The sequence below is a fragment of the Eucalyptus grandis genome, chromosome 11, assembly GCF_016545825.1.
Source record: "Eucalyptus grandis isolate ANBG69807.140 chromosome 11, ASM1654582v1, whole genome shotgun sequence".
NCBI classification, from domain to species: domain Eukaryota; kingdom Viridiplantae; phylum Streptophyta; class Magnoliopsida; order Myrtales; family Myrtaceae; genus Eucalyptus; species Eucalyptus grandis.
In genome coordinates, this window is record NC_052622.1 from 12908279 (window position 1) to 12934564 (window position 26286).

Sequence of the window (26286 nt, forward strand, 5' to 3'; positions counted from 1 at the left end):
CCATAGTGAAGGAAGAAAGGAATTTTTCCATTCTAAAATTTTTGATATGAATAGTAAAATATAGGCAGGACTGCTTTCTTTCCAGCTTTGCTATGCTCCTCTTGTTATTATAGGGAATCTGAATTTTGGCTGCTTGGGACCTACTGTCGTCGCCAAATGTCTTGCTGCTCGTGGTTTAGTCCCTCAATTTGAATTGTCTAGCTCGCTTTCTCTCTCTCCTCTTCGTCTTTCGTTCTCTTTAAATCCCGCATTTTCGACATAATGTTAGCATGAAATAGATTATCACATTTTAGCAATCGTCGTATTGGCACTTGCTGTTTTATTAATGCCAAGCTCGTTAGAAACGGGTTACGTACGCTTCGTCTACGGCAATTTAGCCGCGAAACATTGGAATGTTTTACCTTTTGTTTTGCTTATTTAAACAAACTATTTGTTATTCTGGTAAAACTGCAGGCTGACTTGTCTGCGTATTGCTTTAAACTTTTGTTTTCCAGTTGGGTAGCATATGTCATGTTCTTTTGAAGATACCGAATGATTGAAAATGCACAGGGAAAGACTGAATTCTCGACCAGTCAAATTTCAGTGCTGCCAAATGGTGCCATAATAGATGTTTGAGGTTATTCAGAGGGCCTTCCACATCCAATAATCCAGATGTATGGATGCCGGCATATAAGTAAGTAAAATTGTGTAAATGCTTTTAAATATTGAGACCTTATGCGCTTCATTTATTGATTTTCAAGAGAAGATCTTCATTTATAGCCATTTGAGAAGAAAATATAGGTTTTACCCAATCAACTATTGAATGAACATTCATTACTATACTATGCCTATAAATGGACATGTGACTGCCTTTTCGATTAGCTTGCCATTTTAGCTTTGTTTTGTCTGCTTAAAATTTGCAGAGCGTAATTCATGATCAAATTGGGGACATTGAATCCTCTTAACCAAATGCCTTCTGTCTCTTCTCTTTGTCTGTCACTTAAGTCATAATAATTCCGATTTAATAGTATATGCCCTCTACTTATCCCCTGCAGTGGCCCTTGATTATCTTCCTTTTAGAGCAGCACCTTATGTTAGAGTTTTATTTTTCATCATGAATGTACGGTATGAGTTATTTCCACAATGTTTCTTTAAATCAGCTGGTTTGACATGCTTTTAGTATTAAATCTGAAAAACCTTAGGCAGATTATTTTGCATGTTCGATTCAAAATGGAAAAAAAATTCGAAACAGGATGTCATTTTTTAAGTCCAATTGCATTTTGGAATTATACTTTCACACTCTCCATTATAGTTGAGGTCATACTTTCCATTTTAATGGTCTAGAATTACACCGCTTCTTATATTCCATAGTGAAGGAAGAAAGGAATTTTTCCATTCTAAAATTTTTGATATGAATAGTAAAATATAGGCAGGACTGCTTTCTTTCCAGCTTTGCATCTCTACATTTTCATATTATGCTCTCAAATTTTACCTTTCCTTGTTATTATAGGGAACTACGAGCGACCACCTCCATTTTGGCTGGCATGCTTGGGACCTACTTAAATGTCTTGGTTGGTTTAGTCCCTCTTTTACTCATTTGAATTGCTATTGCTCCACGTTTCACTAATGTTAGCAATAGATTATCACATTTTAGCAAGTATTTTCTCTATTAATGCCAACATATAGCTTGCGTTACATGATGTTTTACCTTTGTTTTGCTTATTTCCCTGTTATTCTGGTAAAACTGCAGGCTCTGTTGCTTCTGTTTCTTTTGTTTTCCAGTTGGGTAGCATATGTCATGTTTGAAGATACCGCACAGGGAAAGACTGAATTTACCTCATATGGTGCCACCTTATATAAGATGTTTGTGTTATTCACCACATCCAATAATCCAGATGTATGGATGCCGGCATATAAGTAAGTAAAATTGGTGTAAATGCTTTAAATTTCCCATGTTGATTGTCAAGAGAAGATCTTCTTTTATAGCCATTTGAGAAGAAAATATAGGTTTTACCCTCAACTATTGGATTACATATTCCCAAGATGTGACTGCGATTAGCTTGCCTTTTAGCTTTGTTTTGTCTGCTTGCTAAATTTCTAATTTTCAAATTGGGGACATTGCTTCTGTCTGTCTCTGTCTCTGTCCCCCTCTGTCTTTGTCTGTCTCTTAATTTTACCTTTGGATATTCTCTATTAAATTATTAGTTAGAATTCTTTCATAATGGACACCTAGACTTTCTTTCTTTATTTCTTCAAACTAGGCGGGCACATAACTATGCCCTTGATCTTTTGTTTGGGACTGGCGATTGTCTGAGAATGTCTTAAAATTTGGACCAAACATTTTTGTTATTTAGATGATTACATATCATAAAGGAATAAGGGATTACGTACCATAAGGGAATGGCCAAGGTCTTGGGTCTGGCTTAACTTCCTCACTTCCTCTATATTTGTATTATGATCATGTTATACAGCTGCTTGACTTCAATATTTTTTTGTTCCAGAGTTTCACGTTGGTACTCCCTTTTCTTTGTCCTCTATATCCTGCTGGGGGTTTACTTTGTCACGAATTTGGTCCTTGCTGTCGTGTATGACAGCTTCAAGAGTCAGGTAAATTTTCTCTGCATCCCTGCTGTTTCAGTGATCAAGGGGTATTAACTCATGCAAATATGTCTATTCAATATCTCACTTAATTTCTTTGGGGAACTTTCTTTGTAATGTTTAATTTGTATTTGAAGGAAAATATTGACATTATGTTAATTTGTTTTAGCTCGTGAAACAAGTTTCTGAGATGGACCGAATGAGGGAGAACATGTTGGGAAAAGCCTTTAAGCTCATAGATAAGAATGTAAGTATGTTGGCCTCTCTTAAATACTCTTTGTTATATGTCTTTCATAAGGAACTTCTTTTGCTTATCATTTTGTTTTCACTATCTATAGAGAACATGCATCTCCTTGTGCCGGTCATTCATGAGAGCTAGTACTCTCGTTTTTTGGTGTGGTAGTCGAAGTTTTCAAGGTGTAGGTCCCAAAACTCATGGAATAGAAACAGCTAAACATAATCAAATGGGTTTGTATGTGCGTTAAGACCTGTTATTTATTTGGTTTCTTTGTAAACTTCTCACATGTTGTTTGCTGTTCCCATCTTCTATGCTGAAGTTGCTGAAGTTAACTTCAGCATAGAAGAGAAGAACAGCTCTTAGACGTTCCGATGACCTAATTTTATACTAAAAAGGTTTGGATGTATATGATTGATTGAATAATGCCCTTGGACACAATTATGAGCCACAAAAGATAATATACCGTGTATGTCTCAAAGGTGAATAATGGAGGCCGAATATATATTCTCTTTATCATCCCCTTCTCCCTCTCTTCTTGTTTCTCTTTCCTCTCCGTGAGAAGCATAAATAGCCTGTAGTGATGGATTATTGGAGCTCTTCATCTTACTTTGCTGTTGCTTCTTCCAGGGGATCATTCTTACTTATGTTTTCCTAGAGTGGTTCGGGTTATCCTCTTACTTGCTCGTCTTATAGTCAATCTATACCTGCATGTACTCGTCTCTGATGCGCTTGTCTTTTTTTGCATGCAGAACGTTGGGTATATCAATAAAGAGCAGTGCGTACACCTGTTTGAAGAACTGAATCACTACAGGTATATAAGCATGCTACTGCAAGATGACTAGAACTATTGTTTCTTGTTTTCGTTTTATAATTTCCAGCCTGTCAAGTTAAGCATTCATTCATATGTAAGAGCTGCCAGAGAACATGCAAGAACATGCGTGGTGAATTGTTTGCATTATGAAATGTCATGGGATGCTAGTCAGTGCCCTTAAATTTTAAAGAAGAAGAGATAGTTCCAGCAGAGAAATCCCGAACAAAGAAGAATGCAATATTGCTGCTGTAAGATTATCTTGATTATCTTGAAAATAGCATGTTTGTCTTTGAATTAGAGCTGATTGATGATGGTAAAGAAGGACCCTATCTTCTTAGGGCCTGGAAGCAACAATAGCATGAAGAAAAGCCTATTGGACTTTTTAACTTCTGAACTTTGCATGAATAATCAGGATCTCAGAAAAACTAATTTGCTTTCACGTCACTTTGACTTTTACGCTGACTAATGTCTGGGTAATAAGCTTGCCTATGATTAAGTGTGGCTTCCGTGCCTTACGGTGCAAAGATAATAGCCATCTTATTTCTCTTAGAAAGTGGTTATTCTATATGTTTTCCTAACCTTGGATGCTGGTCTTTTGAATATTCTTCCAGGACACTGCCAAAGATATCGAGAGAAGATTTTGAGTTAATATTTGTTGAGCTGGATGATAGTCATGACTTCAAGGTATCAAAAAATTGGTTGAGCTTTTGGTTAACAGTATTGCCATTTCTTCCATTAGTTTCATTTTTGTTTAATGGACTTTCTTCTTTGCCTCTTCACATGTTATTTCTATGGTTTCAAATATGTGCAATGTCAACACTCTTTCCACTAGGCTCTTTATGATTTTCTTACTTCTTGCTTCTATTTTTCTTCTTCCTAATGAGTGAAGTGATCGGATATATGCTGTTTTAATGTATCTCACTGGTGTAGAATTTGCATATGCATGGCCAACTACCTTATTTTTTTTACTTCTCAAAAGGAAGAAAAAGCAACATATTTTGGAAAGCATATGCATGCATTAAACTGACCATATTATACAATGGAAATGATTTGCCATTTCTTTTTGTATTTTTGGACTTTCAATTACTGATTTTCATGATGATATATCATCTACCCATGGTCAGTTATCTGGTCAATGCTCTATTAGAATTTTCCCTCTCCTTTTTCTTTTGTAGATCAACACAGATGAATTTACTGATCTTTGCAATGCAATTGCCCTCAGATTCGAGAAGGAGGATGCTGTGAGTTACTTCTTTTGCTGATCTGAACATAGGCATGAAGCTTCAGAGTTTCACTTCCATTTGTTTTGCCATTTTGCAGCCTTCTCTGTTCGAGAAATTTCCATCAATCTACCATTCTCCATTTTCTGAGAAGTTGAAGGGTTTTGTGAAAAGTCAAAAATTTGGATATACCATATTATTTGCTCTCATTCTGAATCTGGTTGCGGTGATTGTTGAGACAACGGTACGGCTTGAACTTTCATCAACATAATGCTTTACAAATCCCGGCATGGCACTATAGTGAAGCATATGATCAGTTATGATAATTGCAGTTAATTGGTTAGTTGATCATGTGACAAAAACGGAGCTACAATTGGACAATTTTCTATTTTACCTTGTCTTCAATGCTGAAGTGAGCTCTATACGCAATTGATGGTCAAATTCATGCATGAGAATGCTGAACTTATTGCTCGTCTCTAATCTCTCAAATATGATTACTTTAGTGACTCATAAGGTGATAATTGTCTAGACCACGTCTCTTGATGATCAAATGTTGAAAGAATATCTTTCTGTTTTTGTTTAATTTTAGATGCCAATTAATAGCTTATGTGTGTCATAAAAGCTTATCTGAGCTTAAGAAATATGAAACTAATTGTTACTGATAGGCACAACCTGTGTAAAAGTCCTGGATTTACCCAGGCTTGTAGAACTTGGAATTGCTGACCTCTTCCTTGCATATTGGGATGAGTCGATTTCAGTCAATGGCGTGATAAATAACGTGCTCTGAGGTGATTAAGTATGATCTAAATCAGATGCTAACTAATTGATTGTCACGCCTAGTTCAAATAAGGAGAAAAGGCTGGCTTTCCTGCAATTCTATACTGAAGTGCTATGACTTGTTTTCTCGTGCAATGGACTTATCTTGGACCTATCACTATTAAAGCTCAAAAATCACTCTACTTACCATGTACCCCTTACCATCATTATTTCTATTCTCTCTTTCGTCATTTGTTGTAAAACAATTCACTTATCTCAGTCCCTTTGGTACATTATTGTGGTAGTTATTGGAATATTAACGGAGCTAATGGTTTGGTTGTGTTTCAGCTGGATATTGAAAACAACTCTGCCCAAAAAGTGTGGCAAGAGGTAGAGTTTATCTTTGGTAAGTATATGCTGGGTATTCCTGTGTCATTTAATGGTATATGAGTCATAGTTCCTATTTGGAATTGGAAATGGCTGCAATAAGTATGATTTACCTTCTTACAAGAGTGAAATTTTATTTATCAAATACCAGTTTGAACCAGCTTTAATGAGTTCTATCTAATGGGTTGTGCTTTCATTGAGTTCAAAATGTCTACAGATGTCGAGTGAGTGAGGATGGATCTGATATTTTCTTGTATTGTCTTCAAGTGTTATGGCTATTTTGTCTCGAAACCATTGAAAAGATTTATTTGTTAATTCATGCTCATTTTTAGTGAATTGCTATCTGATTATGCTCTCTCTAGCAGAACCAGATGTCTTTATAATGCCGGAGTGAGATCCACTTTGTCAGCGATCTTAAAAGCAGTCATGTGGTCATTGTTTCCAATCGTGCATCTAATTGTCTAATTGCCTACTTATTTGGAATCTTCCTTTGTTTTTGAGCTACTCAATATCCTTTTTCACTGGGATTGGGTTGGCAATTTTTGGGCCCATCAATTATTGTAGATCTTAGACATGAGATAATACATTGGCACTTGTTAATCTTGTGTATTGTGTCGGTTGATTGTCATATCCTATGATTTTTGGTTAATTCTTTTAAAGGGCTTGTAATATGATGTTATGATTGATATTTTTATTCTGTCCTACAGGTTGGGTCTATGTGCTTGAGATGGCTTTGAAAGTCTATTCATTGGGATTTGAAAATTATTGGAGGGATGGTCAAAACCGCTTTGATTTTGTGATCACCTGGGTGATAGGTGAATTTTTCATGCAATGATAGATCATAAATTTTTTCACTGCATATAATTGTCTGACATATAAATGTTCTTACTTACTATGATGGCAATGATGCCCCTACATTCTATACAAAGACCTAACGACATATTTTTCCCATTGAATTCTCTGAAAATAGTAGCCTGTTTCGTTGAACCTGGAATTTGTTGTGGTTGAGATGTGTGTATGTGTGTGTGTGTGTGTGTGTGTGTGTGTGTGTGTGTATAAAACTGGTCTCCATACCCATGCGATGCATATGATTATTGAACATACTGCCTTTCTTCATAAGAATTGAGTTTCTATTTAGTTATTGTCAGTAGTGCATTATTTTCTCCATAAGTTCATCAGGTTTGTAACTAGAAAAATGGAAGTCCATTATCAGCTGTATGTAAAATACGATGAAGCATCACTAAATAGAAGAAATAAATGAAGATTACTATTGGACCCCTAGTATCAAATAAATTACGGACTCTAGGTAAAGCTGATGTCATTGAATAATTTAGTGTTGAGATCCTTTTTTCATTAAAATACAGTAAATTTTCACCATAGGCCAATTTATATGAGATGATATATAAAAATAAATGTACAGTTATTAGCAACTCTTTGGGTATTTAATCAATTACAGAGTTTGACGTAAATGATTCATTGAATACGTTATAAGAATTTCTTATCACAAATAGTAGAATACATGGTTGTCAATTTGCTGATTGCAATGAGTTGCAGCTGCTCACCTGCTTTTTACTTACTTTATGTTTGACGAGACTTTCTAATGGGTGTCCAAAGGGAACTTGGTGAGAGTAATGCATATAGAACATGTTTCAAGACAAACAATGAGTGAAGTATAGTAATTTCAAATGTCACAAGACATTGGAACATGCAAAACATCTCTTTACATTTTCAAAGTTCATAAGATATAACTTAAAGAGTGTCTCGAGAGAGTTTGGTAAAATTTTCCATGTAAAATAACCTGATGATATGACAAACATTGAAGATGGTTGAGGTCCAAGGTTGTTTGTATGTTACATTTTACTATCAGATACAATATGCATATCTGCTAATAACAAGTCAGCTGTTGAATAATCATGTCTGGATATTTCCTTATTCTAGATATGTTAAAGCTCCTCATTTCTGAACCGATACTTGCTGCTTTGCAGTCATTGGAGAAACTATCACCTTTGTGGCTCCTAATGGACTTGACTTTCTTTCAAATGGAGAATGGTACGCATGATATAAGTTTTTGATATATCCCATTACTTTCTTCGCTTTGCATCGGTTTGGAATACGCTAGGTCCATGAGGGAAATTTTGCAGGCGCGCTGCTTTTAGGAACTGTACCTGCTAATCTAGACATGAAATTCCTGGAGAGGAACATCATTTAAGTTGCGGATGAGCAATTTGTTAATGAGGTTATTGCTGGTTCACATGGCCACATTTGTGGGTTACAATATTTTACACGGATATCACCTGTAGGCCCTTGGATATGACCAGAAGGTATGTAGGCTAGGTGAAGTGCCCAAAAGATTCTCAGATAGGACAGCTGGGAGACTTGCATTGGGGTGTTAGGAGCAAATCCTATGTTTCCTTTTGGTTGTATGCATTACATGAATTTTAACCGGACTGGAAAATTTTGGATTTTCTTGAATTATGTAATCCACATTTAGGGAAAAAAAATTTATGATAGGTAAAATGAAAAGTCCTTTCCTGGTTCCTACTAAACATGAACCAATTATCCGTAAACGCTACCCTGAGCCTGACTTCAACAATCAGGTTAGGTTGCATATTGGAGTAGCCCAGTTTGTTTGTTTCTTTCAATTCTCAGTGACAACATGGTGGGGTTGATCATAATGATGTATAGTGTCCAGTTTTTTTTTTTTTTTTTTTTTTTTTTTGACGAGGTATAGTGTCCAGTTTACAGTGAACTTTCTTTGATTAAAAGCTGGTCAACTAATATAAATTACAATATATTGAATCGACAAACTTGGACAGAAGGTACATCCAGATTCATAAGTCGATGGGGTTGAAATATTAACTATAATTTGTCAGGGTGCCTTCAATGCTATTTCAGCATGGCACTTTGAGTTTGCCAAAGTCGAAAGATGTAATGTAGATTCTGTGCCTTCCGTGTACACTTTAAGACAACTTCTAATTTTTTTCTGATGTTTCTTTGTTGCAGGATTCGGTACCTTCTTCTTGCGAGATTACTGAGATTGATAAGGCTGCTAATGCATGTTAAACGCTACCGAGCTTTTGTTGCTACATTCTTGACTCTCCTACCAAGTTTGATGCCATACCTTGGAATCATCTTTTGTGTAATGTGCATTTATTGCTCCCTTGCAGAACAGGTATCAGATGCTCTCGTCTTTTTGTCCTCAAACAAAGGATTGTCCTTTGGATCATCTGTTGAATGTTTTTGCTTTTCCTCCTTATTGGAATTGCGAACAGTAGTTTATCTCCTACATATCTTTCTGTGGTGAAGAATATTGGGTGGTCTCCCAAGTTCTTGTTTTTCATTATCAACCTTATTTTTTAGGTGCAGTATCTTTTCTTCTACAGTAAATATGAAATATTGAAGTATCGACTCCTTCCATGTTTAGTTTAAATAGTTTGGAGCGAGCATTTCTAGCCAATTAATTTTTTGCATATATTGTCATCAAACCTGCATTCCTATTTTTAAAAAGGGAAAAGTAAGACTCTGCTACTCCATTCGCTGAAGCGAAATGACCACACATCTACCACTCTTAAAAATCAAATAAGTATGATGATTCTTGGTAGGAACCTTACAGCTTTTTTCAGCATTATCAGCTGAATTTTCTGTGAACCACATCCTTAGTTGGTCCTTGTGTCATAAGTTGAATTTATTAAGGATGAAATGTCATGTCTTTATTTCATCTTCTCAAGTTAATTCAGCTTAAAACTGTTGTTGAAATTCTTTTCTGTAGATCTTTGGTGGGATGGTCAATGCTGGGAACTCCAAATTGGAAGAAACTGATCTTGCGGCTGATGAGTATCCTTCGTATTGTCTTTTTCTCCCTCCTTTTTTATTTATCTTGAAAGTCTTTGTAAAATCTACTCCCTCCCTCCCCAGTCCCTTCACACCCACAAGAAATAGCTATTTTTCTTCCACTTCTTTTAAATGCTGACTCTAAGGGGTTGAAATAATGCCAAAAAGGTGAAAATGCAGTATATGTTTCAATTGGAAAATTGTAGATGATTTTCAATTGACAATGAAAATCTTATATGAAAGAGAGACAATTAAGATTTAAAAAAAAAGGCAAGAATAATGAATACTTACTCTGCAGAATCGTAGCTTTGTGCAGTAAGGATTTAAAAGAAACTACTTGGAGCTAAATTCATTATCCATGATTATTAGAAAATGCAAATTCCTCAAAATGAATGCCTTTTAGATTTTTATTTCATCTTTAAACCTTTTGGGGCGAACTTTTTTATTACATAAGCAGTTATAGCTTTATGTATCAAAGATTCAAAGAAAGCTACTAAGCTAAATTTTTTGGCCTTGACTATGTAAAAAAGCAAATCCGTCAAACTGAATGCCTCCTAGACTTTAATATCATTTTTGACCCTTTTGGGCGAATTTCTTTTACATAAAGGGACAAAAAACTTGTACATGCCATGGTTTGAGAGTATTTCTAATAACCCTGATTCTGTATTCATCTTGTAGAAAGCTTCATCAAATATTTTTCATGTCCTACTTTTGTGCTAGTTGGTGGTAGATTTTGTTATTTGGATCACTTTTTCTTGACAGAAGTCAGCTATTTGCTCCTCAATTTTAATGACTATCCAAATGGAATGGTGACACTTTTCAATTTGTTAGTCCTGAACAACTGGCAAGAGTGGATGCAGGTGCTGCAGTCACTAACATACTATCTGATATATTGTGTTTTGTTCCTAATGGCAGAGCGTCTTATGAATTAATTTATTGTCTTGCTACTTTCCAGAGCTACAAGGAACTAACAGGGACCTCTTGGACCCTCATATATTTCATCAGCTTCTACCTAATAACCGTTCTACTGCTCTTGAATTTGGTGAGTTTTATTTGATATTCACAGGGACATATCATTGAGTTTTTCTAACATTCTAGAGTGCATTTTCCTCTTGAAGAGAGTTTGCTGACCATTAATTAAAGAAGCAAGAAGTTTGAAGAGAAAGGCATGGAAAATTTTTTGAGCAGACACTGTTTTCTACAAGAAGCCAGCTAAATTGCTTCTTATTGAATCAAGTTCTGGCCGGATGCATGCAAAATGACTTATTTCTGCTGTAGATGTATTGGATCAACTTGCTTAGACTAAGCAGTATCTATTAAGCATTCATCCTAGCATGAGGCAGACTGTAGAACCTTGTGTTGGTTGAGCTCAGCTAAGCCTCTGCAGAGTCTTTTGTGAGCAATACCATCTAAGCCTCACCCACCTAATGTAGTATGCTTATGTCAAGGAACTTCTTCTTCCCTTATCAAGTTCAAAGGTGGTCATGTAGTGTGACACATTCGCAAGTTGGAGATCATATTCGTTTTCTCTATCGAGAAGAGAATTTTCTCTATTACTGGTGCAGAATGAGACCTTTACCTCAAGCACTGTAGGCTGTGTGGGAAATGATTGGCACATGTATCGTAGCTGCTGAAGATGTTAATTTCCTTTTATTGGTCTCCATACTTGGATTAGAGATAGAGTGCAATTGACAACTTAGACAGGGCTGTGACTAGTGATTTGTTAACTTCCTAGGCTTTTGATTCTATATTCTTTAATGCATCATCTCCTCTATAGTAGTGTTTTCCAATCATCAGAAAGTACACTTTGTGCATGTTAGTGCTGGAGAAGGTACCTTTACCTCAACTGCTGTAGATTATTGGAAATGGTTGGCACATGTACTTTAGTAGCTAAAGATGTTATTGCTTTTTAGGGGGTCTCCATACTTGCATTAGAGAGATCCGAATTGAGCCAGACAATTAATACAAGAAGCCCTGACTTGAAAAATGTTAACTTCCTAGTCTCTTGATCTACATTATTTTGATGCATCTTTCACCCCTATACCATGGTATATCCAATCATTAAGCGGTATGCTTTAGATAGGTGAAATGAATGTTGAGAATAATATCTGAACAAGCTATGCTTCTTTAGCACTGCAGTAAATTAATGGCATGGACAATTTTGAGAGGATTTCGCCAAATATGGCAGTTAGACTAGCAATTATATTTATTCTTCTAGATTCCGTTAATAGTCAGCATGGTCAAGCATTCTCATCTTCTTATTGGAACTCGAAACTTTATGAGTTGGCTTGTTTTAATGATCGACTGAAACAACCAGTGAAAATTGATTAGATAAATGAAATCTTGATTTTTTTAATCTTCAGTCATATAGCAAAATATGTCTGCTGATGGTTGAAACTGTATCCTTGAGTTCTGTGGCAATTGTTAAATTAAGGGCATGCATTTTTATTTCCATGTGATTACAGGTTGTTGCCTTTGTCTTGGAGGCATTCTTTACTGAGATGGATCTTGAATCATCAGAAAACTGCGAGGAACAGGACAAGGTTTGTATTATCTAGTACTCTGAAAAAGGTTGTGACAACTTTTAGGTACATGAGCCATTGTTGGCATAGAATTGTCCAATGGCCACTTATTATTAGAATCAAGCTTTTATTAATCTATGCGATCCCCTTTATATAGGAAACAAGGGGCAGGCGGCCTCGTTTGGTCGGGTATGTACCATGTGGACACTATTTAGTGATACCTATCTTCTGATTTACAAGTGATTTAGATTATTGTGTGATGCATTATCTTTGTTTCTTTTCCTGGTTTAATACAGCACGAAGACAAGAAGTCAGAGAGTTGATGTCCTGCTTCATCATATGTTGAGCGCGGAGCTTGATAAAGCAAAATGCACTAGTCCTCAACCTTAATCATGTAGTATTGAGGTAAGAATTTATTTTCAAGTCCTGCAGACCTCTTTGTTTTCCAAGCATTCTTCACCATGCTGTTTGCTACTAATGCAGAATAGAAAACTGGAAGTTAAATTCATTTAGATTTCCGAAAAATACCTGCTTTTATCAATTTTAACTAACTTTTGTATCTAAAAGGGCATAGATAGTTTAAGTACGCAATGGATGTTGTCGTCAAGTGCTCACTGGTATCCTTACCCTCAACCAAAGTTCAGTATTAAATGCTGTCATTCTAGTAGGGTTTACTGGTTGGATTGCTAGAATTGCAGTTGATTTTTGCATCATTTGTTAATCTCATACGTTTTAGATGTCTCCTTGGTTTGCGTGGTGATAATATAGAGGAAGGTATTCGATATTGATGCATATGTGTATTCACATTGTTAGACTAGAAAGATGTATTTCGTCTCCCTGAAGTGCCTTCACCTGGACTGCAGCAAAATCTTGAGTGTTATAATTTCACTTGTGCTTTAGTTGTTTCTTGTTTGCATGGATGAGTTGTCAACGGTTGCTTTGCATGTATCAAATGTTTTGGATTATGTTTGGTCAAATGGATGCCACTGCCAGTGGTAGTCATTTTCTAATTTGATTGTGTCAGCTTTGTAACTGGGAGTCAGTTGCATGATACTGTTCTCTTGTTATCCCTTCGCCTTCAATTCGCCCACCTTGGTTCTCTAGCTTTCTACCAGCCTTTCCTTAGGGTGTAATGATGAAAAAATGGGACCAAGCCTGATTTCATTTATGTCGTCATTTTGACTAGTTGTGGGCGTGATTTTGAAGACCCCGATTCAAGACTAACTGGGCACAGCAGGACGGCATTACGGGAACCATTTTCAGATAAACTGGTTTGAACAATGTGTGTCGTTCTTTTTGCCACAGTTGCTTTTGCCTGTTTGTGTTGTTGAGTAAATTTTGTACAGATGTGAATTTCAACCCTATGGTTTGCAACACGATTTTCCGACTTCCGATGGAAATGATTAAATTTTGTGCACACTACTCAACACGCCACCTTGGTTGGGAGAAATTCTTCTGAATAGTACAAAGTGCTGTAGTGCAGATGTCTTGGAGGAGGAGCAGTGTCATTTACTGCTGTTTGGTTTTTGTTTCATCTCTGGTCATGTCTTGAGTGTACCCCATCAGTGCACCCAAAATACTCAACCGCGTTAATAAGGACCTAAAATAGTGCTTACGGTTCTGTATATAGTGGACAAACTCATAAGATGTGTGTCAATGTCTTTTCTGAGAACTCCTAGGATTCATGGGAAATAAGGATGCGTTTAATAACCATTCTATTATCGGGAATAGTTTTTACTTATAAATGATTTTTGTTTTATTTTGTTTCCGGGAACAATTTCTGAGTTTTTGAAAGCGTTTGGTAATTATCCAAAATTTCTATTCCCAAGATAGAGCTTATGTTGGTGCTTAGATCTAATATCTCTACGTGCCCCCGAGGATTTGAATCAACATTCAACCACAGGCTTCCTAGAAAGGCTAAAATGCGGTGATCGCTATCCTTTCCAAACCGTAGAATGGCAAAAGAAAGAATCTTTTTCAACTCCGGAAGAGTCCCAGTAGCTGACAAGAATGCAAAGAAGCACATTATCAATTTGATATCTTAACCACTTCTCTTACGACACTTAGTTAAATGCAACTTCATGTGAAACGATCTGATTTTCATCACAGCATTGATTTTATTGAGCATGAGAACAATCGACTACAACAGAAACTTTTCGTATTTTCATTTAGATTCAGGGAAATTCGTGATTGAGATTTCTCGTCTGAAAAGTGTGATCACTTCTATTGGAGGTGGAGGTTCTACTTCATTAGCAGGAGAAGTGTTTCTCAGGTTGCCCTATCTATTTAGAGGAAAGGCTGTTGTTTAGAATGTTGCAGTTTAATGCGATGATTATGGTCCTCCTCCCGCTTGCCCCAACCGACCGAGTTTCTCCGGAAATCTTTTCTTTCCCATCCAAACTGTTGGTGTTGGACAAAATACATCAGAGAGAAGAAGCCACGGTTGCGTTGAGTAGATCACAGCATTCATAAATCATAACATTTTCACTTTTGATTGCCGGTTCACAATCGAAAAGCCCTTTCTTCTCGAAACCGGCCTTCGAATCCCCAAGGAAAATTGCTGAAGTAGGGAGTGCAATGTCTTCACATACGAACATGGAAAACGGAGGGTGGGAACGCAATCACTTCTTAAAGAATTCAAGCTGCAATTGCATGCAGTCAACTATCCTTGCATCATACGTCGGATGTATTCTTTTTCCCGGATAAAACGGAAGAACAAAATCCTTAAAAAAGACAAAACAATATGGAAGGCGTAAGCAGAGTGGGCCTTTAGCACACAAAGGGTGCAGATCTGATCAACAAAATTTACTTTCATAATCTGCCTCACTATTCTCAGTGCCCACGCAGAGAAACGGAAAAATAGGCAAAATCAGGGTGTTTGTGGAGACTACTCATGCGGGCTTTGTCACAATCATCTCATTAAAGAGACCAACACCACCTGGGATGTAATCCTTGCCTAGTGGAGAAGGCGAGGGACGCTGCCCTTGTAATCCTCAAATCATTCGAGGAGTTCCAGTTGAGCTACTAGTTGCCAATATGCATCACCATGCAAATTATAATATAAACAACGCTGGTGTATAAACAAGATCCTTAAGACTGGCATGTTTGAACTAATAATAGTGCAGTCAATGCCTAAATGGGTTAAGTTTGTCTCGATAGCCTATCAGACATGAGATTGGTCCTGCTCTTTCAACCCGCAGTTCATCAGTCGTTCCTGACCAGGCAAACATCCTTTCTGAAGAAACTATTGCCCTGAACTCTATTCCTCTCAAAACTCACAAAACACATTATCTTAGCTTCTTTAATTCATAGCACTTAAAATGAAATCCATTCGGTCTAAAACATGTGTACATGTAAAGGATATGGTACAAGAAGATCACCAGTCCCACTTGCTTTCACACCATCAGTGGCACCTAATCATACTTAGCCTCAGACGAGAAAAAAGTACTCCTATAAAAGAATCAACGCCATCAATATCATTGTGAACACAACTCCTTCAAATTACCCTTAAGCTCAGCCGATCCCCGAATTCTGGCCATTCTGCATGAATGTTGTGTAATCAGCTTGTAGGTCTCTGGCCTCTCCCAGGGAACGATACCGAAATCATCGTTATATTTCTCCATTCCTCCCACCCAAAATTGCCACACAAAAGAACCCGCTCCAGCTCCCTGTTTCTTCGCTGATTTATATATCACATCATAAATGGTTTTGAAGAACCTGTCTCGTTTTGAAGGATCGAAGTCCTTGTTTAGAGTCGAATAACCAAACTCAGTGAACATGATTGGCTTCCTCAGTATCCTATCACCATCATCAATGTGAGAGCGCGTCCACAATGCGACATATTTCAACTCCTCCTCAAAATCTTGATTTTTAAACCTGCCATTAAATTGTTTATCAGAATGAGTTCAAAATACCGACGAAAAGGATATGCCTTGACGTGGAGAATGACGTCACATCTGATAGTCCATAACCGACTTTACTGGTATCATTTGAAAAGCCAAAAATGCCCATCCTTTTTACTGGATTTAGCATCAACGAACCATGGAGAATCTAAAATACTAACATTCAAGCTAAAATTGTTGTTTTAGAGACTTGTTATAATCAGCAGAAGAGATCTTTTTCCAATTTCTTCTGAATGAAACTACTGTACCGTATTTGATAAGTAAAGTGCACTGACAATGAATGCTTACCAATGGTCTGGATAGATATGCGCAGAGGCAAAATCAATGTTCTGTATCTCAGAATTCCTAATGAAATCAGATCCAAGTAGTGAAAAGTACTCTCCAGGGTTCACAGTTGGCTTTTTCGGACTATTGGGACCATAAAATCCCTCAAGGCCCACAGTCAGCAGATGGTTCTTGTCAATTGATTTTACATATGCTGACATTTCCACAATCCAATCCTGTAGTTCAATGATAATCAATGCAACAAGCAACATTTTAGACAAATAAATAAAAAAAGCTGAAAAGGAGAGATATTTTATAAGTACAGCATAAGAATAAACAAGAGTTATGGGTTATACATATCACTAGAACTGATATTGAATAGAGAATCATGTCGCTTGCTTTCATTCAGTATCTTGCCAAAGCTCATCCAATATGATTTGGAAAAGTCAATTTTGCTGTGTCCTGAAAGATAGATATCTTGTAATGTTTGCTTTTTTAATTTCAAAATGTCTCAATAAAGCCTTCTTATTATTTGATTTACCTTAACAAGTAACTTAATGATAACTGCTAACAGCATTGTGAGTAAATAGCAAGGAAAGTTTATTGACAGGATCACTAGTAAAGCGTTCTTCAATGGTAAACATGAAGCATACAGAATCATCATCCAAGAGCTAAGCATGTTCTCTCTGAAAGGGACTTTAACATAGCCACAATACCCTATATATTTTATTTGGTCAAAAACAGCAAAAACATCACAACTATTTTAAGCTTGATCATAGCTTTTGTTTTGGCCAAAAGCTTGGGCAACCTAAGTTGAGAATGTTTACATGATTAGAAACTACCATAGGACTCAGTAGACAAGGGAGGAATTATGTTATTGGATATGTTATCCACTAAATTGTTTTGTAGGCGCAAAGAGACGGTACTAAGACCTCATGGTTCATATTCTTACCTGAAGAGTATCACCCGAATTATCTGTCATGCAACGTGGCTCATTTATTAACTCCCATCCAAAAATGGTGGGATCATTCCTATATTCAACTCCAGTAATGGTGTTCTTCCTTGTTAGGATAACCTGGAAAAAAGAAAACGTATGTCTAATGCTCTGTTCAAAAATAAATGAGAAGAAAATTAGAGGGTGAAAATCTGAAAGTGGCAACTATTAAAATTTTCCCTTCATCTCCTTCTCACAAACATTTCAAAACTCCCCTTATTGTCCACACCCCCTTTCATGCCCCAATTTTCCTTCTTTTCCTAAAAAGAGCAGTACAGTAGACAGCAGAACCATGCAATTAGATCTGAATGAACCCTCTTACAATGGAAGAAAAACAAAGATGAGGAGCTTTTTTTATATTTAGCTTATTAATGACTCATCTAGAAAATCGCCTACTCCAACCTACCCATAGCCATCCCAAAAAACGTGAAAGTTCCCTCTCAAAAGGAGAGGAAAAAGGATCTTCGGTTTTTATCATAGAAGGAAATTCGGTGATATCGTCTTTCTGTCTCCAATCCTCTCTGACATCCACTGCGTTAGAGTGAGAGTTTTCTTACTGTACTTAATTTATTGGGTGCAAAGTTCACGTGCTCATCCATGACAAGCACATTACAACATCTGGTTGCCCTATATGCATGGAGATACAGATATGAGCTATTCATACATTGTCTTTTCTTTGTATAGCTGGGTCTTCATGCATACAGAATAACCAGGTTAAGCAGGCCAATCTCCAACTTTTACTCTAATCCAAAATATGGTCCGAGGGAAACATCATAAAATTTTTAGCTTGAGCCTTAAGCACAGGAAGTCTTCGATAGTTTGCTAGGCTAGCATAGACAAGTTCCTTCTAAGAATATCTCAATTTCAGGACAAGCCTAGAGCTTCTCAAGGCAAAAAGAAGTTGCATAAAAGAGTAAGCACCTTGACATAATCTTTGAAGTACTGCCGAATAGAAGGATCATAGAAGAATGAATCATTTGACGAGCTTAAACCAATGCCTTCTTCCCACGCCCACTTGACATACTGAGTCTTGCCACCATATGCTTCCAAGTTATTAACTAAGCTAAAAAGCAACCTGATTTCATGCCGTCTGGCTTCTGCAATGACATAATCCAATGCCTGCCACAGTGTACAGTTATTGAAATGAGATCTAATGAACTATTATATGGAAAGTTAAAGAATTTTTTTTTTCCATTTTCATGTATTCAATTAAATAAGACCTCAACATGGGAATTGCAACTTCTTTCCAATTAAAAGAGATGCCAAAAGAATTAGAACTTCTGAATATCTGAGGTCAATGTTAGTCATAACTCGTTCATATGGGCATCAAGTGACTGAAGGGAAAATGCCAAAACAACAGAGAGCCAGAGTTCCACAAAAATGAGGCCACATTCTGAAAACATATAAAAATCTGAGAAGCAATTACGTTATGGCATGATGATGATGATAGTGCTTGATATGCTTTCACTGTAAAATGCATTCATTTTACATCCCATAATAGTCTAGATTTTCTCAATGAACGTGGCACATCACCATCAATCCCCAATTTAAACATGGGCATTTCTTTCCGGGAGGATGGGAAGACAAAATGAATAGAGTTGATACTTCAAATTAATTCATGCTACTCTTCAAAGAAGTTTTCATGAAAAGTTAGATATGACCAAATGTTATTATAAGAACTAGTTGAACTCCACAGCTAAACTAGACACACCATGTGTTGGAGATTTATTACTTGCAGTCAACAATTTTACTGTTTATCCTCGAGCGCAATAAATTGCACAACAATGACCAAAACCTTAACAAGTTTTCTGTTTCAAGTGTGCCATAGAACAAAGCCCCTTTATACTTGAAGTGACCCGTGAACAAACACTATTAGCAATCACAATTTCGTCAATCCATGGGCAATCTGCCTCTGCATCAAGCTCAACTTTCTCTTCTGTCACTTCATCGGTGATTAATTCTGGTTCGATTAACTGTAGCTCAGAAGATAAAAATTCGAAACCCAACACAACATGAAATGAAAACCCTGACTTTAGATTAGATTACCCAGGAGAAATAAGACAGAATCTCAAAGCACTACACTACAATTAGAGAGACAGAGAGAGCTTTGAACCCGCCCCTTCGAACAAGCTAATTTAAGTCAACAATCAGACATGAACAAATGCAGCGCTCACTCAAACATTCACAGAATGCAACAAGCAAGACCCACTGCAAGAAAAACTAGAAACTCAGAAATCATACCCTAAAGACTCGCTCATCAAACCGTCCAGGTGAAATCTGGAGCGCATTGTAGTCTCCATCGTTGAAGGCCCAAGCTCGGCAAACGGTCATGCCCATCTTCGAACCGGTCTGAAACATGGCTCGGACCCTGGGTCTGCTGTACTCATCCACCGCTTGATCCATCAACCAGTACGAGTTCCAACCATTCACATAAAACATTTTACCGTCATCCACCACGAGATGAGTCCCATTCCGTCTCACGAAGTCCATCTTCTGCTCTGCATGGTAGTCGCCGAAGCTCAGATCACTGAACGAAACGTAGATGAAAGCTATGCAGGACGCGATGCCGAGAATCGGGTACATCAACCGCTGCCCCGTCGACATTCTCGATGACTTGTGGTACATTGCTTCACTGGTCCGAAAAATGGGTCTGCCTAAAGATTCCAACTTGGAGCCGCCGAGCAACCCAGACGACGTTTCAGCTCCACATCAAGAAATCGACCCGGCAATCAAAGCTACCACGAAAGATCGCGGCAACCCACAAGTGGAAAAGCTCGGAGCTTCGTGGGGATCTTCGGTTCTTGGGAAATGGCCAAGAGACAGAGGAAGCAAAAGGAAATGTGGGATCTTTTAGGTGGAGTGTGTGCAGAGAGAGCAGAAGTGCAGAAGAAAGCACATGGCTCACAAGACAAGTGGTCTCCTGTCCAGCACAAGTGTGTCACAACCTAGGAGAGAAGAATCATGAAAGGATCATTAGCATGGAGAAGATTTAGTGAGTGCGGTGGGATGTCTGAATCAATTTTTATGCATCATCAGATCCCAGCCAATTGATTTTTCTAAGCCTCTTCTCTCTTTTTCTGAATCGTTTGGGGATGGATGGATGGTTCATTTCATTACTTTCTTCCTCTTTTGTTTTCGCCATTTATAGTATAAAGTTGGAGTTTTTATATTGGAATTTAGGAGACCTGTCTGCCCACCGGTCAATGCTCGGCAATCTTATGCGCATACGCCAAGATCTCCATTTTTTGTTTTTTTTTCCGTCAATTTATGCAAAAACAACGGATGAAAAGTCAAAGAAGAAAACTCGGCATAAGTGTGTGAACTAGCCTCGTCCGCCAATCGCCAGCCAGAACAGTGGCCGGTGCTGAGGCACTGAAAATGGGAGAATTTTCTCACACTTTCTTTATTCTATCAAGTAAATGGAAAAGCAAAATTAGCTTTGAATTTTCATTTTTTCCATGCCGGTAATGGTGGTACCATTTTTTTTCCTGACAAAAAAAATGGTCCCCACATATGATGGCCCAAAAAAGTATACAACCTACATAATTCAAGGCAAATTCTCTAATTAATTTCTTTTTTACTAATTACACTGGGTGAGTGAAGAGAATCCGTTAAAACCAGCAACCATCACAAATGATAGCATGATTAAAGGGAATAATATTATAATTTGTTTTGTGAAAATGAATGATTTGAAAAGTATTTTTTTAAATGATTACTTGAAAATTTCTATCATTGACAACAATTTACATCTAAATTTTTTGTAAATAATTAAAATATTTTTTTATATAGTTTTGCTAGCAATACAAATGATTAGCTTTAGATTTTCCAAATGATTCATTTTCTGTGAAACAAACTAAGCTTAATGGATTTTCAATTCCTTTCTTTTTTGTAATTAATCTTCTTTCTTTTATGGGAAAACGGCAAGCCAAGGTTGTCCAACCCTGCCAAGGCCAAATCTAGCCCTTAGTCAAGCAACCCTCAAAATCATCGATAGCTAGGCTGGCACACCCCTAAGCATCACCCATGGTCCTAAGCTTGATAGTGGGCCAAATTGGGATCCTTGGCTAGATTTGGCTCTAATTGGGTCGTACAACGAGTAGCAAGGGCTCGACAACCATTATCGGCACATAAAAAAAATTATGCTATATGCAATAAGCTTATTATATATACAGCATAAACATCTCGATAGTAAACCATATCTTTACTTTTTCTTTTTCTTTTGATAAACCATGTCTTTACTCAATAACTCTACTATTTATCACAACTGAGTGTTTTCAATTCCATTTTTCCATAATCCGATTTTCCTCTCTCAATTTTGCAGTGAGTTCAGGGCAGGGAAAGCAATTGGGAAATGATTAGCTAACCGTACCGTCATGCTAGAGGGACCTCAAGCAATTTTATCCCTAATTTGAGGGGGCATGCAGCAGTCAACTCCAATTGTTAAAAAAAATAGAATTCAAACCTCCTAAAAATTAATGGTTGTCTTGGGTAGGTAGAACTAGTCTATATAACATCTGTCCCGTTCCTCCTCTCTCTCGCCTTGGAGAAAATATTCAGTGTGCAGCTGCAGAGCGAGTAAGGACTCGGTTAGATTTTATTATTCCGTAAATGTAATATTTTAATTGTGATTTGAATTTTTTCTTTGGCAATGATGCATAAGATTTATTTGGTGGCCAAATCTATGAGGATTGCACATGCCTACATCGATTAAATTAATGGGGAAGTTGACGTGATCATTGTCCTTTTCTTGTAGTCTTGCCCTAACCATTATTGTCATTTGATTACCTGCACAGCATGATGAACAATTATTCAACTTGAATTCTCTTACATAAACGCTTAACTTGCTGGATAATATGAACTAGTTTGTACTTTTTTTTTCTTGGTGCAATATATCTTTTAAGACAATAATGTAAGATTTCTTCATTTCTTTTGGAAACAAAAAAATTGGAGGATGAAGATCACCAAGCAAAAAAGAAAAGCATTTGTGTCCTCCCTTTTTTGGGAAAAAAAAAAGAATGCCAAGAATAAGGTGGATCTGCTACAAAGTACGGTGCAGAGAAGAATGAGTGAGCAAGCAATTGTGTGCGCCTGGGAGGCTGACGGTGGCGAACAATGGTGTAGATGATGGAAGATAGTCCGTAGAAAAGTTGGTATGTTTTGGAGATTTTAAACTGAGATGATTTAATTAGTCTTATTAGAGTTGAGTTTTGCTTAAGTAATAAATCGATATTTTTAAATACATATGATATCACTAAAAATTTTAAATTGGTACGCTTCTAACAAAAATTCCAAATTGCTTCACTTGCCACCCGTAATAAATTTACTGTCCGCTTACTTATGTTTTTAGTACAATAATGTATTTTTTTTACAAACGAAAATGCCTTTAAAATCTAAATGCCTAAGTACCGAGAAAGAGCCCACTATAGGAAAAGGGACAAGACGGGCAGTGTCGGCAATCCAGCTAACGTTGCAGCACGGAACATGGGGCCCTAAATTATTTGAAGGCGTAGGTGTCGGCTGTGATTAAGGACGGCAAGTTCCCATGAATTTCAACTCACACGAAATTTCTATTTGCTTTACGAGAGGGGCTTCTTAAGGCCTTTTGTTAATCATCTTATTTTTTTATTTTTCTTGAAACAGAAAAATTAAAAATTTCTATGATAACCTTAATTAATTAATTTTTTTACAATTCTTCAAAATAAAAAAAGTGATTATGAAGTAGATTTGAAATAGAAATAAAAAGTAAAAAAATTTATTTTTTAGTTTCCGAAAAGAGAAATGAAAAAAAAACTATTTCTGAATAGTATGGATAAAAATATTACTAAACTTATCCTTACGGTCTCCCTTTCTCTCACCAAGTCGCATTCGTGCGGGTTTGAGCATCCCCTCTTTTTCCCTCTTCTTTTCATTTTTCTGGCAATTTTTCCCCTGAATTTTTATTTCATGTCATTTGTACTCCTTACTTTTTGAAACGATAGGGCGAGTGATTTCTGTTTTTGTCGGTTCATTAGATCGTAATCTCTTGCTTAAAACTCGTTCGCAAATGCTATTGACTGTTCTATTTCGCTTCTTGATTGGTGGGGGTGGGGGCACATTAGCAGAAAAACTGCTCAAAAAGTGGGGACTCCCGAGGACGAAAGTAGTTCTGACTCCAAGGACCCATTAGACTTTTTCTTTTTTTGAAATGTACAATCTCACCAACCAGTTCCCTAGAATCCGCAATTATGATGGCCATACCCTCTGCAATATCATCACAGTTGCTTTATCTTCACTTGTACATATGAAGTCCTTAATAACATCATCATTAGATTTTTTTTTTTCGACTTTGAAAAGATACACAAATCATATAAAAACATTAGAACAACTCATGGCACTTTCAAGGACAGAGTTAATATCATCAAAAACCTCAAATTGACAACAGTTGTGATAAATTTACTCTAAATTAATTTTTGACTTATTAAAAACTCACGCTTGTAATATATTGAAATTACTGAGTTAAATGACACATAATAATAACTTAATTGATATAATTGTCACACATATACTAATTGATTAATTTAAGATAAATTTATCACATGTATCGATTTGAGATTTTATGGGGTATCAATCCCTATATTTCTTATGACTTTGACTTTTAACATTTCTTTTGAGAAATTACCGTAGAAAAAACCCTAAATTATGCCCTTGCCACACTAGTATTCGAAAATTTTCTGTGTCATTGGTACCCCAAACTTGTATTGGTATGATAATATACCCTTTTGCCTACCAAAAAAAAAAAAAAAAATCAGAAAAACTTTGCCCATCACAACACCAATTCCTCATTTTGTGTGTGTGTGTGTGTCATCATTACCCTAAACTCGTACTGATACAACAAAAATAAAAGTCGGTGGTTCGGTGATAAAAAAAGAAAGTTTGAGATAAAGGTTGAGATATTGGCATTACAATGGGTTAATTTATAGTGTTCGGTGATATTTACCCTTTATTTTTAAAAAAAAATTATGACTTTTAAAATTTGACTTTATTTAACTCAAAAGACTTCGCAACCTTTTAAATTTCGAAATTATTATTAAAATTGCGAGATGTAGAGTCGTATATAAAGTTTTTATAATTTTTTTTTTTTATTTTTTTTTGTTTTATGGGGATAGCATAAGTATAATGATAAGTCATTTTTCTTTTGATGTTAATGGTTTTTTATTTGGAGGTCATTTTGCTTTGTTTCCACCCATGTTGTTACAATCCATATCAAAACAATGAGGGTTTGATCCATGTGGTCTGGACCAGATTGCTGTATTCCCTGAGAACCGAGACATAGATCCAACAAAATCGATCGTTCGGTAGTGGAATCCCAAGGCCTTTATGAATTGGAAAAGTGATGATGCTTAATTTGGTAGTGTGTCAATAATGACCCCTCTCCTGCTCTTTGTTATGTGCTTAGGTCTTCTTCAATCACCAAATGACCTCATACATCTTCTGTTCTGCCAAGGAAGGCAATCCTTTCTAACTATGGCAAGAAATGGGTTCGGCCCATGAAATGGAGAGCCTTCCTCATTCTTGGGTTTACTTGTCAAATACCAGGAACTAACACTTCCCCATGCGAAACATCATTGTATTGAAAACTCATTTTATGAAATCAAGTCAATCACGTAATAATGAGATCTTACATTTGATCTCACAAAAAAGAAGAAGAAGAAGTTACATAACCTCGACACTACGGTTGCGTACACTTAGAGGTTACCATATCGAAATCATTTATACAGAGAAGAAATTTAATCTGGATAACATACTGAGCATCTGAAAGTGAATTTTCTCCTCTCTCAAGCCCTAGCACTTTAACCCTTCTTGAAAAGTGCAAAAAAACCTAAAACGGCACAAACCACGCCCACGACTCTACCTTCCTTGAACGAGTTTTTGCAGATACACCAGGCGATCTCTCTGCTCGCCTTCCTGCCTTCGACGAGCAAAGTCCTTTGGGACTTCCCGGAGAAGGCCAAGCCTACAACGACGGTTATCCAAGCCACTGCAATCGCCGGCACGGCCACGGTGAGAGCGGCCGCGGTCGACAGCGCCCAGAAAGCCGCCCCGAGAAGGGCCGACGCTTCCAGAGCGGTCCACCAAGACGATGATTGCTGGCATCTATACCAAGAGAAGATGAGATTCTCCAAGTTCAATACACAGCAGCAGAGAACGACGTTTACTATCAAGAAGAGAAGCACCCATGTCCTCCTTCGGCTCATAACCCACGGAAGGACCGTGTCCGGCAACGGCAACGGCGACGACAACCGCTTTGGAGACGGAGATTCTTGTGATCCTTCAACCATGTGCTTTGTGATGCTTAGCTATTTCAATGATCTATACCGCCGCAGCTCTTCGGGTCTGGCAGGAACACGACGAAGGATTGATGCGCCACTTTTTCCTTCCCCCCGGGGCGAAAAGGGGGAAAAAGAGAAGTGCAGGGAGATAAGGTTGCTGTGAGAGATGATGGGACTGACAATTGTGCGGAACAAAAAGAAGGGAGCGATTCTTTTTAGTGGTCGATAAGGAGGGGCGAGGACTTTCATAGGGCCAGAGCCATGTTGGTGCGGGTCAAAGGTTCTTTTCTTTACTAAGAATAGCAGTGCAGGGATGACCTTGCTCGGAAGCTGCACGATGGCGTTTTGGTCTTTGGCCTTCTTTCTAGGGCCACGGCCATCGCCTTTGACTTTCACTGCTGAATAGTTCTTCATCGAGAATCGCTGCGGTCTCGCGGGATTATCACGTGTTTGATCTGCTGCAGAGGTCCGCGAG

The 26286-nt window shown here is 37.2% G+C and overlaps 3 protein-coding genes across 3 annotated transcripts; 1 reads left to right on the plus strand and 2 right to left on the minus strand.

Annotated features, from left to right (window-relative positions):
- The first annotated feature begins 636 nt into the window (after positions 1-636).
- LOC104424918 (two pore calcium channel protein 1) lies at positions 637-13831 on the plus strand. The gene is made up of 18 exons (XM_039304736.1): positions 637-673; positions 2481-2586; positions 2747-2824; positions 3565-3626; positions 4238-4310; positions 4802-4867; positions 4947-5090; positions 5951-6008; positions 6697-6804; positions 7975-8038; positions 8993-9161; positions 9759-9823; positions 10590-10680; positions 10776-10862; positions 12286-12363; positions 12500-12531; positions 12639-12747; positions 13529-13831. Exons 1-17 carry the CDS (start codon positions 660-662, stop codon positions 12730-12732), a joined length of 1389 nt encoding a protein of 462 aa, XP_039160670.1. The 5' UTR covers positions 637-659; the 3' UTR covers positions 12733-12747; positions 13529-13831.
- Positions 13832-15579: 1748 nt separating this feature from the next.
- LOC104424923 (mannan endo-1,4-beta-mannosidase 2) lies at positions 15580-20622 on the minus strand. The gene is made up of 5 exons (XM_010037458.3): positions 19744-20622; positions 18424-18621; positions 17461-17583; positions 16533-16744; positions 15580-16218 (listed from the first exon to the last, which is right to left on the minus strand). The coding sequence occupies exons 1-5, from the start codon at positions 20125-20127 to the stop codon at positions 15819-15821; spliced, it is 1317 nt and encodes a 438-aa protein (XP_010035760.2). The 5' UTR covers positions 20128-20622; the 3' UTR covers positions 15580-15818.
- Positions 20623-25081: 4459 nt separating this feature from the next.
- Positions 25082-26286, minus strand: LOC104424924. Its single transcript, XM_010037459.3, has one exon. The coding sequence runs from the start codon at positions 25818-25820 to the stop codon at positions 25332-25334; it is 489 nt and encodes a 162-aa protein (XP_010035761.1). The 5' UTR covers positions 25821-26286; the 3' UTR covers positions 25082-25331.